Below are 14,774 nucleotides of genomic sequence, written 5' to 3' on the forward strand. Positions count from 1 at the left end.
GTCTCCTTTCTGGTAAAGAATTGGCTTGGTAGTTCAGTCTGCCCTGTTCCCATGATGCACTGGGCCAGGGACAGACTGATTTGCATATAGCCAGGTTCTGAGCTGGGATGGGGCAGTGAGATAAATAACGGTGATGGATCAAGCCCTGATCCTTGGACTGGGTAAGAGTGGTCTGCTCAATTCAGACACTCTGTTCATCACCACCCCCTTTTGTAAATCGAAGTAGCCTGTCTGGCTGCAATCTGGAGACTTTGAGTGCCAACTCGCTACTCACCCCCATGCAGACTTCAGGACCAAGACCCGATGCTTAAAAATTGCATTGGAGTCTGCTGGATCTGGGAGAGTCAGAGTGCAGCTAGGGCACCCAGAAGGCAAGTTACAGGCAAAACAAGAAAAAAACATTGTACTGAGCAACTGGACTTCTGCCAAGCTCTCGAGGACTTTGAGGGACACCTGTGGCCAAGACTGTCATCAAGCCTGTGAACTAAGTAGCCGCCCCAGGAAGACCGGTGACCACAGAGTATCCTCAGCATTCTGTTATGTTATTTAAATTTTTTACACGCGTGAATCACCCAAGGCAGGGTATCCCACTGCGAGAACCAAGATAACAGGCGGAGCGTACTACTTTCATAATAAGTTAGTCTTGAGTGATTTTCTGAATTGGAAGTGGTCCTCGCAGATTTGCATTTGAAGAGGCAACTTATTCCAAGGGGCAAGGAAAGAGAACAACCTGCCTCCTGACTAGGTCTTTCTGAACCTAGGGACTGTAAGCAGAGCTTTGTTGCAAGATCTTAAGAGTCGGTGTGGAGGGAGTATCGAATGAGCTTTGAAGATAGATAAGTGGGCCCTTTGCCAAACAGAGCTATGTGACTTAAACAGCAGATCTTAAAGGTAATTCTGTTTCTCACTGGTAGTCAAGGTAAAGCATGTAGGAGAGGGGAGGACGCCATTCCAGAAGGGAGGTTGCAATTGAGACGTTACGCAGTGTTCAGTACCACATCAAGTTTAGATAGCAATATCTCATTGGCAGAGGCCAGGAGTACATTACCATAGTCCAGACGGCTGATAACCAACGCTTACGTTTTCCTTTCAGTGAGGAGGTATTAGAGGAAAGGCTCTTCTCAGAAGACGCATCATGTGGAAGCATGAGCCTGCGGTGGACAAAACTTGTTCTTTCATGGTAAGAAATTGATCCGGACTCTCGAAAAATGTTTCTACTCGTTTAGGTGAGGGGGACATGCCAAGTTCTGGTGGCCACGAATCAGGTGTCCAGAGTTGTTGGGACTTCCCAAACCACATAATCTCAGTTTTTGCTGCATTTAACTAGAGACAATTTTCAGTCATTCAGGTTGCAATTGCATTCATCCCAGTAGAAAAAAGATTCTTTCGTTTTAACCAGATTTTTGCCTAGTGAGATTAATAGCTGTGTATGGTCTGTGTATGATAGTAGATCGAAGGAGAATGCTCTGACAATTTTGGCGAGGGGTGAAACAAATGTTGAAAAGTGTAGAGCTGAGGCAGGAGTCCTGTGGTAACCCTCTGTCCAGTGTCATTGTACGAGACTTATAGGAAACCAGAATTAACGTTTGGGTCCTATTAGAAAGGAAATCAGCCAGCCATGGTAAAGCTGTTCTGTGTAAACCAATCTCTTGCAGCCTACCAAGTAACCTGGAATGGGATACTGTATCAAATGCTGTGGCTGTGAACAAGTCCAGCAGCACCAGCATTACTGGTATGTTAGCATCGAGAGAGCATCTGATGTGGTCAATGACCGCTGTCAGGGCAGTCTCTGTGCTGTGTGATAGTCTAAAACCGGACTGAGATTAATCTAAAATTCTATTGGGCTCCAGATATTCTATAAGCATCCCTTGCATCAAGACCACTCCAATAGAAGTGAATGGCAAGGGACCACTGACACTAGAACTGGACTGACGGCTGCTTTTTGTGAATTTGTAACTGTTTCTGAAGACGTTGCTGGTCCCCCTGATCAGCTCTCTGCCAGAGCTGGTCGCCTAAATTAACTCTAAGTAATCACATTGCTACTTTCCTTGGAAGAAGTTTTCAAGTGCCAAAGTCACTGAATTTGCCAATGCTTGTTTGCGATTATGTGAAAAGTTGTGATTTATTATACCTTGGAAAATCTGTACCTCCGGAACCCTCCACTGATCTTTTTCGTTTTGATGTCCACAAATTCATAAAAATCGAATCTTTTTATGATTTGATGTATTTGAGTGCCTCGTTTCTTTCTTCAATTGTTTTAGCTCTGTTTAAATGTTTTACACTTGTTTCTTTGTGGAAGCGAGACTCCTACCCAAGGTTGAGCTAAAGTTTAACAAATGAAGGCAGAGAGGTCCTAAAGAGGTTGGTAATGTATTAATGCAAAACCAAAGGGGATGATGGACGGAGTGTTGAACATTGCAAGCACTCATCCCCAGTCAACTGATCTGGGTTTTTATTTTATTTTTATTTTAAGAATTTTATATAGCGCTGGCTAGACCCGGAGGTATCAGAGCGCCTTACATGAGGATACACATTGTTATAAAGTTACATCAGTCACAAGTTACATCTGTTGCTAAAAACATTTAAATAGCATAGAAGACTAAATAAATAGTGCGTAGAAGGGTAAGGGAAAAGGGTAGGCGGGAGATACAGCAGAGCTGCAGTCCGGTGGAGCGAGATGGGGGGTGGGGGGGAATCGAGTGCGAGGATTTTTTTTTCTTTTATCTTGGAATTTTGAGGTGAGGTGCCACTCTAGAGCGGAGGTTCCTTTGTTGAATGTGTTTGGTGATTATATTCCTGATGAAGAGTGGCCCCATTCCATGTATTGTTTTGTGGGTGATACAAAGCACCTTGAACGTGGATCTTCTGGGAACCGGTAACCAATGCAGGACTTTCAAGGCAGAGGAGATGTGGTCTTGCGGTTTTATATGTAAGAGTAGTCTGGCAGCTGAGTTCTGGATCCATTGTAGTCTTTTCATGGGCGTTAAAGATGATCCGTGCTAGAGGCTATTAGTGTAAAAGAGTTTGGATAAAACAAGAAGGTAGCCTGAACCTTACGTGTATTTTTCCATAAGCAGATATGCCCCACAGCACTTAAGTCCCTTCTTAAGTATTCTAAGTGCCAGGAAAACCATAAGGAGTATAAGGCTGGACACTCGACAACTTGAGTTCCCCAACACCATGATGGCTTCACTGAACCCAGGGCGTGTTTGGTACCAAACAGCTCCTTGTATTAAACCTACACCAATGCCAGTGAGATTTATTAAAACATGTACTTAAACGGCACCTCAGAGGTGCCCCGAAACCCACCGACCCTGGTGGGGGCACTGACTGGCTGCCACACACAGACATGGTTCTGGACCACTGGGTGGAGAGCCTCTGCTTTCTGGAACCAGAAACAATGAACATCCTGGGCAGAGATGTCAAAGGGGAAGCTTAAAAGGTCTACAGGCTTTGCAATGCGACCCTAAGCCTTTGCGGTTAGCGGCAGATGGCAAACCCCGGTTTACAACCCCACTTTGGGCGGGAAAACCCAAAAGAATAGGAGATGTGCCCAACTCTGCCAACTCCACCCATAAGGTGGGTGAGGCAAGGTGAAGTACATCTTTCAGTCCACGCCATCTTGAAGAGGGTGGGGGACCCCCTCCAATCAGGGCTTGGGCTATGCCCCCTCCCACAGGAGGGAGACATAATTGAGGGTGTAGTCACCCGAGGTAAGGGGCCCATTGGCCCCACCTGCTACTCCCCTAAAGCACCCCTAAACCCAGTATTTAGATGGCTCCCATAGACCTGGAAACAAGATATGCAATGACCCAAGAAGAAAGAAGACATCCCTGCGGAGAAGACTGAAGACAACTGCCTTGGTCCCAGCCCCACAGGCCTGTCTCCAACTTCGACAAACCTGTCACCTGTCTTTCAGGCAGCAACCTCTGAAAAGTTTGGAAGCACTGCTGCCTTCGAAAAAGACTCAATTTTCTCTGTGAACAGCGGACCCGCCCAAAAGAATCCAACTCCAAGGACTTTGAATCCAGGCGAATCCACGCCTCCTGCCCACTCTGCACCGGACACCAACGACCCAAGTCTGAATGGCCCTCCTGCCCAGTGAATTCTCCCCAGACTCCGAATCCAGCATTCGCAGACCTTTCGTGACCTGCAAAGACAGAGCCTGCAGTGTGAACCTGAAGGCCCCCCTACGACCAGCCTGGAAAGGAGAACTCCGATGTCTAAAGGCACCCCTGCACCCGCAGCCCCTAGGGTTTGCAGAGATCGATCAAAATCAGGAAAGTAATTTTTTTATTAAAAACACGTAATTTAAAACAAATTACAAATGAAAGACAAACTTTCACACTGTTGAATGTTATCCTTGGGGGGAAAACAATATTTTGGTTCACCAACTGAACATCAAACTTGCAATTTCAGTCTTCGGAGCTAAAAGTCAGCATGGGTCAGGAGTTGGGACGGCATCTTTAGCAGCACGGGCCGTCGTGGAGAGCAGGAGAGGTCAGGCAACGCTGAACAAGTGGTCATGATTGCAGGGGAGACTTCATGAAACTGGTGAGTCACTCAGACTTGGGCGTCTGGTGCAGAGTGAGCCAGAGACGAGGATCCGCCGGGATCCAGAGCCTATGGAACCTGTTTCTTTCGGACAGGGCCGCTGTCCTCGGGAGATTAGTCTTTATTGAAGGCAACAGTCCTTCCAGGGGTTTGGGAGGCTGTGCTGCAAGATGAGTCGCAGGTTGTATTGAAGCTGGAGACAGGCCGGCAGGGCTAGGGATAAGGCAGTTGCCCTTCTTCCTGAAGCTATGCAGGTTCTTAATCCATCATCATTTTTTAGCTCCCTCCGCCACCCCAGTTTAGACATGGCCATATGCAAATCAGTCTGACTCTGTGCCTCATGGGAACAGTCAAGCCTGAATTGCCAAGCCATGTCTTCCCTGGACCGGAAACAAGCATCCTGGGATCTGTTTCTGGCTAATCAGCCGTCATCAGCCAGGCTAGCTTGAATCAAGTGGCAAAGTGAGCAAGGGACCCACGTCTGGGCATATTCTGCCAACTTGGGGCGAAAAAAGCAAAACCAAAGGGGATGATGGACAGAGTGTTGAACATTGCAAGCACTCACCTCCAGTCAACTGATCTGGGTTTAATCCATCATCCTTCTTTAGCTCACTCCGCCACCCCAGTTCAGACATGGCCATATGCAAATCAGTCTGACCCTGTGCCTTACGGGAACAGTCCAGCCCGAACTGCCAAGCCATGTCTTCCCTGGACCGGAAACAAGCATTGTGGGAGTGAATGTTTTGCCAATGTGCAACATTAAGTCCATCATCTTGTGTGTGTTGCTGGTAATGTATTAATTACATAGTGAGGTGACACCCACACCACACACATGCTCAAAGCAACGGACTACCAAAGGGGAATGTATACCCTTGCGTCACTGTGCCCTTAGTGAATGCTGTTGGCAGCCTCAGGCATAATTTTCCTGATGGCTTCTCCAAATTTTTTTTTTTTATGGAGCATCAGTTCCTTTACGTAACAGTAGCTCTTTTAAAAAAATATTTTCTATTTGAAAACCAAAATCTGTGATAGTTTTGCAGGCAACCATCCCTGTGTTTGAAGTCAAACACAGTGGGTTGCAAATAATGACTTACTTAATTAGCTTTCCTTATTAGGAAGGTGGCTCTTCAACTGGACATTTGCAGTGCAACCTCCTCCTACATAAGTCACTTTGCTAAATTAAAGAGCGGCTGTAAAAATGGTTGTACGCAATTTGCAATCAGTCTTTCCGTACATCTGGACCAAGAACCTGTATACAACACCATCACGATGAACATTTAACAGTTTTTTAGGATTCATTACCACATTTTAAAAATGGAGGTCAGGAAATGTTGGCGTTTAATGGTTCCTCAATCTGCACCACTTACTGAATAGCTTCTGCAAATCCATCTGTGCGATGCTGAACGACAAGGGTAGGAGTACTTGGGACAGTTCTGTCCTCTTCATCGAAGAAGTGCTGTTGCTGCTAAGACAAGATAAACACTTTCATTAGCCACATGCACAGGAAATCATACATCAAGCATCAGGCCATTTGAAATAGACCCTGGTGACCATTTAGATTCCAAATAACCCTTTGTGACTTGTCTTGCTCCACATCCCCTAAATCAGGGGTCTCCAAACCGGTCCTGGAGGGCCGGATCCATGTCAGATTTTTGGGATATCCCCATTGAGATACATGTAGTTATTTTAAAAATCTGGCCCTCCAGGACCGGTTTGGAGACCCCTGCCCTAAATGAAACCATGTCCTAGTATTCCTTGTCCAACCTAGCGAGTATGGTCAAAAGGATAGGAGCGAAGGCCATTTCCTACTACTTAAGCAGTCACAATCTCTTGTACAACTTAAGCTTTTTATGAAATAATCAAGCATCATACAAAAGGGACATCTAGAGAAGTAGATGAACATATCATTAAAATACTTTCTAACAAGTCAACAGAAAATGATTAAAGATGCACAAGTAGAACATTGATTTCTCAAGCATTTGAGTGATGGCGCAGCACTAGAAAAAACCCTACAACTAGCACAATGTGTAATTCTCAGTCTATAATCTTGGGAGTAACAAAGAATAATTTTGGGAATTACTTCATTTCATACTGCAGGGTTGCACACTTGTGGGCCAATTACATTAAGCTGCATGCCGTAAAAACTGTAGATAGCACAGGTTTTATGTATTCAAATTTCGGTTTATGAACTTAATAACAGTAGTCGAAAAATTACTTACCATAAGTAAGTTTCTGATCCATACTCATCTTTTGGTTTGGAAATACCTCCAAGAGCAGGTTGGATTTAGAAAACGTGAATGACTCAGAAAAGGCATTGGGCAGTGCTTAGAGTGGGAGTCCACAAAGCAAGACCGTCGCTGGAAGCAACTCACTAGACACAAGAGTGTTCCATATGCCCCATTGCTTTAGTTTTACCTTATATTTTATATTCAGAGACACCTGGTGACTATGAAAGCAATACAAAAATAATGCACCTAATTATTCCTACACATCAAACAGAAGAAAAAGTGACTTCCCTACGACAGCGCTCCTTCTGTTAGAGAGACTACCACTGATAACTCACCATTTCATTATTAACTGATGCGCCGTGCGCCTCCACACAGAAGCTGTTTTACTCCGGAAATGATGCGCTAAGACTATATGGGTGCGCACTTGCTCATCAACAACAGTTGCTTTCGAGGCTGTCCATAACCCCAGACGGGAAGCCCCAAGAGCAAATTGGTTGAGATTAGTGTGCAGCTCATTAATGGGAAGAGTCCAATCAGAATGGGGAGGATGGGAGGGTCATTGCTTCATGAACATATGGAGGGATGCCCAATTAGTTGCCTGGCATATGTCCAGGACAAGTACTTCACATGTTAATACAGTGGCAGCAGCTTTGACCATGGCTGAATATGCATGCAGTCCTTACTGAGGCTGCGCTTTGGCCAGTGCATAGCAGATCTTAAAGCAGAGCATGATCCATTGGGAGATGGTTATTTTTACACTCCATAGAACCCCACAAAAACGGATTGCCAACCCAGTTTTCATTGGTATGATTAATGTAAAAGCGGAGTGCTCTTTTGTGATCTAAGCCATGGAGCCTCTTCTTTAAAGAGGAATGCAGCAGAGCATAGCATGCCAGCAGGGTTATAGTTTGACCGACGTGGAACAGTGCCACAACTTTTGGGAGAAATTAGATTTGTATCCGCAGAACCAATTTATCTGGGAATAAGGTAGTGTACAGTGGTTTGAAACAGTCTGTAGCTCACTCACTCGCTGTGTCGAGGAGGAACAGTATTAATAGTAAGGAGCCATATGGGACTGCTGTAATACAGCTTGAACAGAGTGCACAGCAAGTGCGTGCACATCAAGTGACCAGATAAGGTCCCATGCGGCATTGCATCACAACAGGTGACCTAAACAAGAAGACCTGATCTGGAAGGCTGAAAGATAACCCTCAACTGTGTTCAAAGCAAAGCCTTGCCGGGCAAAAGACAAAACAAACAGAACGCCATAACTTGGCCAGGAGGAGGATCAATATGGCGTGTGCTGCACCAAACCATACATTTGCCCCAATGACAAACGTATGCAGTTTTCATTGATCTGGCTGCTCAGAGGACATCAACTACCTCTCGAGGAAGGTAAAAGGTATCCTTCTTAGATGGGTGAGGCGGAGCATAGAATGCCAGCAGACTGATATTTTGACTGACATGGAACAGCATAACGGATTTAGGCAAGAAAGTTGCGTGGGTCAGCAAAACTAGTTCTGGGAAAAAGGTGGTGTATGGCAGGCGGACAGAAAGAGCCTGTTGCTCACTCAAACACCGCACCAATGTGCTTCACTATGATCAATACTGTTGAGGGTGAGGGGTGGCAAGGAACAGCTGTGAAGAGGCTCAAATGGAGTGCAAAAAAGAATTGATTTGGAATCAGCACCCATCAGGGAAATATCACAAGTCCTTTTATGTTGAATCATTCCAAAGAGGAATATTATAATGAGTAGGTCCGGACATTGTAGGAAACTGGCTCTATATAGTGGACCTTATTGAGGTACACGGTGTAAAGAGTCCAAGCAACCCTTATTGGTTTACAGAGGCAAAAATGATAACACAATGCTCTCTTTTGTGGTAGTGTGGGGGTGAGCAGTAAAGGCTGATCAGAGGGTAGTGCTAAGCATTTGCTGTACTTAAAGGCAAAAAAATAATACACACAAGAATAAATCTGAGATCAATTTAGAAAAATAAGTCTAATTTTTGTATACATTTTGATACCAAGAACTTAATTATCAAGTAAGTACTTTTTTAAATATAGATTTTTACAGGTAAGTACAATGTTCACTTAAATGAGTCTACGCAGCAATGCTTTCATATGGCAAAAAAGGCATATGCTGCATACGGTTATTTACGGTCTGTTTCTGGGAGTCTCCTTCAGGACTTAGAGTCGTAGGGGGCCAAGGCCCAAAGCACCACTAGCAGTTACTAGTTACCTGCCCTGAGGCGTCTGGGTGCAAAGGTGCTGATTGGGTTGGTAGCTTCACGCGCTACGCTGCTGGGAAGGGCGGCCAACTGAAAACAGGCTGCAGAGGCAGACTTGTGGACAAGTCCAGTCCAGAAGCTACCATCGGGGGACTCTGGTTATAAGAGTCCTGGGAGCAAGGAGACACAGTGGTTTGTCGGTACCTGGACTGGGGCGCTCAGGTGCAGAGTAGACAGGTCAGCCGGGCTCTGCGCGGCAAAGGCACCTGGCAGTTGACTAGCTAATTGTCTAGCCTGTCCTGTGCCAAATGGGCCTCTGGACAGGTGGGGTATCTCCCAAGCTTGGCGGAAGTCGGGGTTGCATATCATAGGCGGCAGAGTACTTTGAAGCCTCCTTCCTTGATATGCGGATTACTTGGTCACCCTCCTTTGAGAAGGTGACAACACCTCCAGCTGGAGCAGGCATTGTTTCTACACTCAGTGTGGGGTCACACCTACAGGGGGGGTCAAAAACCTGTCTGTGGTGGCAGGCTGAGCTATACCAGTCAGGCAGTACAGGAGAGGTTAGTAGGTTTTCAGGGGGGCCCTCTAAGTTGCCTTCTGGGTGCATGTATTATTAAATCCATCACTGGAATCAGGGTGGGCTTATTATTACGATATCTCAAATACCAAACATCTTTAGTTTCGGTTAAGTAATCAGGTAGCTCGGGAACTTGTTATCACCAGTGCCCAGTACATATACTAAAGATGGCTTCTCTGTTCACTGGCAATGCCCAAGATTCAACATGGACATCAAAGGGGTATATCTCCTCATGCAGATATGTCATCACATGTAATATAATGCACCCTGCCTTAGGGTTGTAAGGCTTGCTGTAGGGGTGCCTTACAAATATTAGATGCAGTGTCTGCAGGCATGGTACATAGGTGGTGTGCCATGCTGTGTCTTCACTTTTCTCTGCATCTCCAAGTAGCCTGCAAGGGAAGTTTGCATGATTGTGCTGAGTGGTCCCTTAGGGTGGCCCAAGCATGCAGCCATTAGGGGCCCTCTTTAGCCTACCTTCCCTAGGTTCCAGGGGCACAATTTACTCTGGACCTATAGGGGTGCTACAGGTATGATCATTTGGGGGAACAATGGTAGAGTTTTAGGGAAAGATCTGGCACTGGGGACCTAAACAGCAGGAACCCAGTGCACTCCTAACAAAATTACATCACATACTAGGTAAAAAGTGGGAGTGACAGTCAAAAGGAGCACTTTGACACATCAGATATGAGAGGACCAAGTTAAGGTCTCACTGTGGCATCACAAAGGTAGAGGGAGGAAACCAATGTTGCAAACCTTTCAAAAAGCGCATACCAACTGGAGACTTAAACAATGAGGGCTGGTGGAGGGGAAATCCCTCTTCCCAAAAGTCTCCAACCTTTTGTACTCCCTGTTCATGGTACTAGTAGGGAATTGACTTGGGTTAACCTTTTTCGCTTAAGCATGCAATTAAAGACTTTTGGGTGTGGGTTGCTAGGTGAGAAACACTGGGTCTGTTCGCACAGGTAGGGGGCGACTGGCAGTTTGACAACCCTGAACAGGGTTTCGACCAGGCCCCCTGAGGGAAATCTGTAAGGGCTTTGTTAAACGGGAGCAGGGACTCTGCACTTGTGCGCCCCAGCCGAAGTACCTCAGTTAAAACATTAGTTTTAACTTTTACGGATGGGCCTCTACTTCCCTAATCACCAGCGTGAAGGATGCACTCTCCTCAGTAGCCGGGCCAGGTGGGGAGACTAAACCAGAGTCTAGGCAAATGTCCAACATACTGGCATTACCCAACTCCCCATACCAGTCCTCTTCAGAGACTAGGCAATATTATTGGTGTGGTGGAAGGCCCAGTAATCAGCTTCTACACTCATTTCGAATTTGGGCCCGCCAAAGGACAAGGGCACCCATGTCTAAGCCAGAAGGTTGCCGCAGCCTGATTGGTGCCAGTGTTTTACTTCGAGCAGGGTCATGGTGGTGCTATCTCGGGGTTGGACAAAAGGGGTTTGGCCTAGTCGTGCTGTGCCAGGTCTAGGGGCTTGGAGGGGTACAGTGAAGTTGAGTGAGGTTTCGAGTTCCCTAAAGACAATTTGGATTTCAAAGACAACTGGTCGCGGTTACAGCTCAGGGAATAGGCTCAACATCTTCCTCGGTACCAAGACCTTTCACAAGATCAGCAGCGATGCTTGGGGCTTCAGATGCTGGTCCGCAAGGAGCTTTATCCTCCTCTCCTGAATCAACTTTGGGTACAGCGACAATCAGTCAGGAGCAGTACTGAGTTGTGGCTCGACCTCCAGCACCTAAGACAGATCAAGTAGGGATCAGACACAGGCACCCGTCTGTGTCATTCTCCGTAAGGTTTTGGTGGGGACATGTTCTTAGCACACTGGAATAATTTGGCATTTTGTACCCTCACGAGTATCGGACTCAGAATCTCGATTTCACAAAACTAGAAGAGAACATAATTACAGAGTAGGTCCATAAGGATTGCGGACAAATGCCCATGAGTTTCTGTAGACAATGCAGAGGTGCAAGTAGTTGTTCCATTGGGCTACACTGCATGTCAGTGGAGTCGAAGTACAGAGAAACAGGCCATACATAAAGTCAGACCTCACCAGAGAAAGTGCCAAGGAAGGTCAGGCTGTTAACTTGGCAATCGAAGGGCTTGCAGAATTCTACAGCAAGGTTTGCACTATGCCCCCTTTCCACAGACGTAATGTTCACTGACAACTGTAGAACACACCGGTTGGGAACTCCAGAGCAGGGTAGGTTCACAGAACAAAACCCATCCCTGCATTTTGAGAGCGACTACATGGAAATTCTGAGGAGAACAGTAGTCCGAATCCCCAGCACCAGGTTACCATCCTAACTACCTGACGGGTCTTTAGCTCTATTGGGCAACATTCCTGTTAGTTTCTTGATCCTAGGGCAGCCACTCCTGAGGAGGGAGGATTTGGCCATTATCACAGCTGATCAATACTCCTAGACAACAAAATAAACATAATGCCAAAGGTAAACAAGATAAAATCAGAAATAGATGTGGCCTAGTGCATAGAGCTGCTGACCTTGGAACATGGGGAACCAAGTTCAATTCCCGGCTTCGGCGCAATCTTCCTGCACCCAAGAAGGGGAAAAAGGAGACAGTCTGGTATAATGTCCTTGGACTAGATTTGCTCCATTAAACCAAAAAAAAACAAATATATATAAAAAAAACCTTAAGCAATTATCTTGGCCTGAGAAATGTTACCAAAAGAACCAAAGCAAATGTAAGTAACATACAACCTGCCCAGACTTGCATTAAAGTGTGGTAGACGAGAAAATAACGTAACATACAACATCCACATTATTCTAAAATGCTAAAAAAAGTCAGCACTAGGGTTGTATCGATAAATCTATGAAAAAGGGTCAAATGTATAAAAACGATAAAGCCCTTGCAACAAAGGAGGAGGAGGAACGAAGCCTGTCTTTAACTATAAGTAATAAAGGATAAATCGAACCAAAGTGGGAACAAAGGTTTACTAGGAGTTTTCACCTTTCCCCTAGGAGTTGTGATAACGGGTGGGGAGCAAAAAGGATTATCTGGGAAACTCAGGAGTAAAGGGGTGTGAGAAAGGGGAAGGAGAGAGGGGCGAATCATGAATTGAGTGAGTGGGCATGTGAGAATGAAACTAAGAGGAGAAATAAGTGGTCTGTAAGGTCACAGCTTAAAAGGCAGCTTATTCCTTCTCTCTTCCTTGCTTCTCCACTCACCTCCACTTCCAAGAAGTCTCTTTAGAGACAATGAGGGAACTACGTTTCTAATGAAGTAATGGCTCAAGGAAAAATAGAACTCAAAGTTAGAACTTCTACAAAGTGAAATTGTGAAGATGTTCAGTTTTGCGAACAAAGAAAAGGGATAAAAGATTGAGAGGTAAAATTAATACCATGCCCTGCCTTCAAATGTACCTCCCACAAGATGAACCCATGTGAGGTACCAGATAAACCATCCAAGTGATCTCTAGCAGCAAGACCTTAAACATCAAACATTTTTAAATAATGGAGGAATTACAACCAAGTTATCTGGACAAAGTTGTCTTCTTATGCTCGTTGTTCTAGGTGAAGCATATACTTAAACATCGTGTCCCAATGCAGCCTATCAACATTCCCAAAATAACCATTTAGCCACCTCAGGATCACAGAGCATGCTGTGTCCCATGGATGGTCCCCTACCTAGGATATTTTGCTGGTACCACCAAAAAATCAAGCAGAGAATAATGAGAGTATCATAGCATTTAATGAGCATGTCAGGAGTGACGGTGTTTCATGAAGCTTCTGAACTGCCAGAGATACATCAAGGAGGAAAACAGGCTGAATAAAAGACTGAAAGTAAAGGTTATCAGATCCGGTTGGCCCATTTGAGAATGAAGGGCAGAGAATGAAGGGGGTGACTTTGAGAAAGTCAAAAATGTGGTGAAGACATCAGAATTAGGATTAATTACTTAAAGAACAAAGATTTAAAAAAATTACTTTTTCTTGGTCTCTGAACATTTATAGCTTTACCCTCTAATTGTATTTACATGTGCTTATTAAACATTGCACGGACTCATTGTTTTACATTTTTAGATAAAAAACGTAAAACGGTTTTGTGATTCATGACTTACCATGCTGCCTACGCCAGGTGTCAGCTGAAGTCCGCGTCCCACTGATTGCCTGCGGGTCATCTGGATTCTCTGTGTTAAAGGAAGCAATGCCTATTTAGTGAGGAACATTCTTAAAATTACAATTACAATATTATTAACTTGTAACATCTGTGGATTCATAGTGACAGAGCTTGCATTCATCATAAAGGCAACCTGTGCAGGGAATTTTTGATTCTCCCTACCTTCAGATTTGAGGGTCATCCGTCGGCTGTAAAGCAGATGGGGCTACAGGTTGATCAGGGAGAGTATATAAGACTACACATATACTGGGCAATTTCAAATCCTATTAAACTGCAATCAACGTCGTAGTCGAATCAGAAACTGATCAAACTGTCACACATAGGATAGTCTTATCAGATTTCAATGATGGATACCAAGATGCAGAGACAGAGGCGACCACGGGAAAATGGTATCCTTGATAACAGATCCCATAACATTTAGTTGGTAGAACGAGGTATGGATGTACCTACACCCTTTGACAAAAGGCTACAGCCTGCCAATGATTTCAATGTTTGTGAGTGAGGGGCTATGCAGAACCTTTTTACTGTAGTGTAAATCCTTGTGCTCAACTCCTTTCAAGGATGGCCTTCTATAAAGGTATTCCCAACTCCTGATGAACATACAGCCATGTAAGCCAGAAGGGAAAAGGCCCTAACCCTGTAGTTAAACAGATACATTTTAGGATGTGCCTCTAACCAGAAAAAAAACTAGTCCCTTAACACATTTTCCAAATCATTTAACCTTTCACTGCCTTTACGACATTCACGTCACAAAATGCACAGAAAAATTAAAGACTAAAATGATGATTGCAAACATTGGTAGCGTCCACAATGAATCTCAGTTATTTTAATAGGACAGGTTTGAAGCATGAAGCCAAGCTCAGTTCAAGAGGCTGAAGCTAAAAGGTTAGGCAGATGGAGATCACAGGAAGCCCATCTTTTCCATCACTAAATAGCCACACCCTTTACTTTCTCTCGATAAATTCATCCCTTCACCCACCTACCCCTCATTGTGCAGATCTCCCTTGCTTCATTTTATTGCATTACAATTACAGTCTGC

The 14,774-nt window shown here is 44.9% G+C and overlaps 1 protein-coding gene across 2 annotated transcripts in view; it reads right to left on the reverse strand.

Annotated features, from left to right (window-relative positions):
* The window catches only part of TPR (translocated promoter region, nuclear basket protein), a 684,526-nt gene that overhangs the window by 90,699 nt on the left and 579,053 nt on the right, over positions 1–14,774 (reverse strand). The window contains exons 44-45 of one of the 2 annotated variants that reach the window (XM_086956072.1): positions 13,677–13,745; positions 5,922–6,016 (exon numbers count right to left, since the gene is read on the reverse strand). In XM_086956072.1, the coding sequence (XP_086812198.1) occupies positions 5,922–6,016; positions 13,677–13,745 (164 nt within the window). Of the gene's footprint in view, positions 1–5,921; positions 6,020–13,676; positions 13,746–14,774 lie in introns of both variants that reach the window. The other variant, XM_086956065.1, reaches the window with a different exon arrangement.

This window comes from Lissotriton vulgaris, chromosome 1_1 (genome assembly GCF_964263255.1).
Source record: "Lissotriton vulgaris chromosome 1_1, aLisVul1.2, whole genome shotgun sequence".
Classification (NCBI taxonomy): Eukaryota; Metazoa; Chordata; class Amphibia; order Caudata; family Salamandridae; genus Lissotriton; species Lissotriton vulgaris.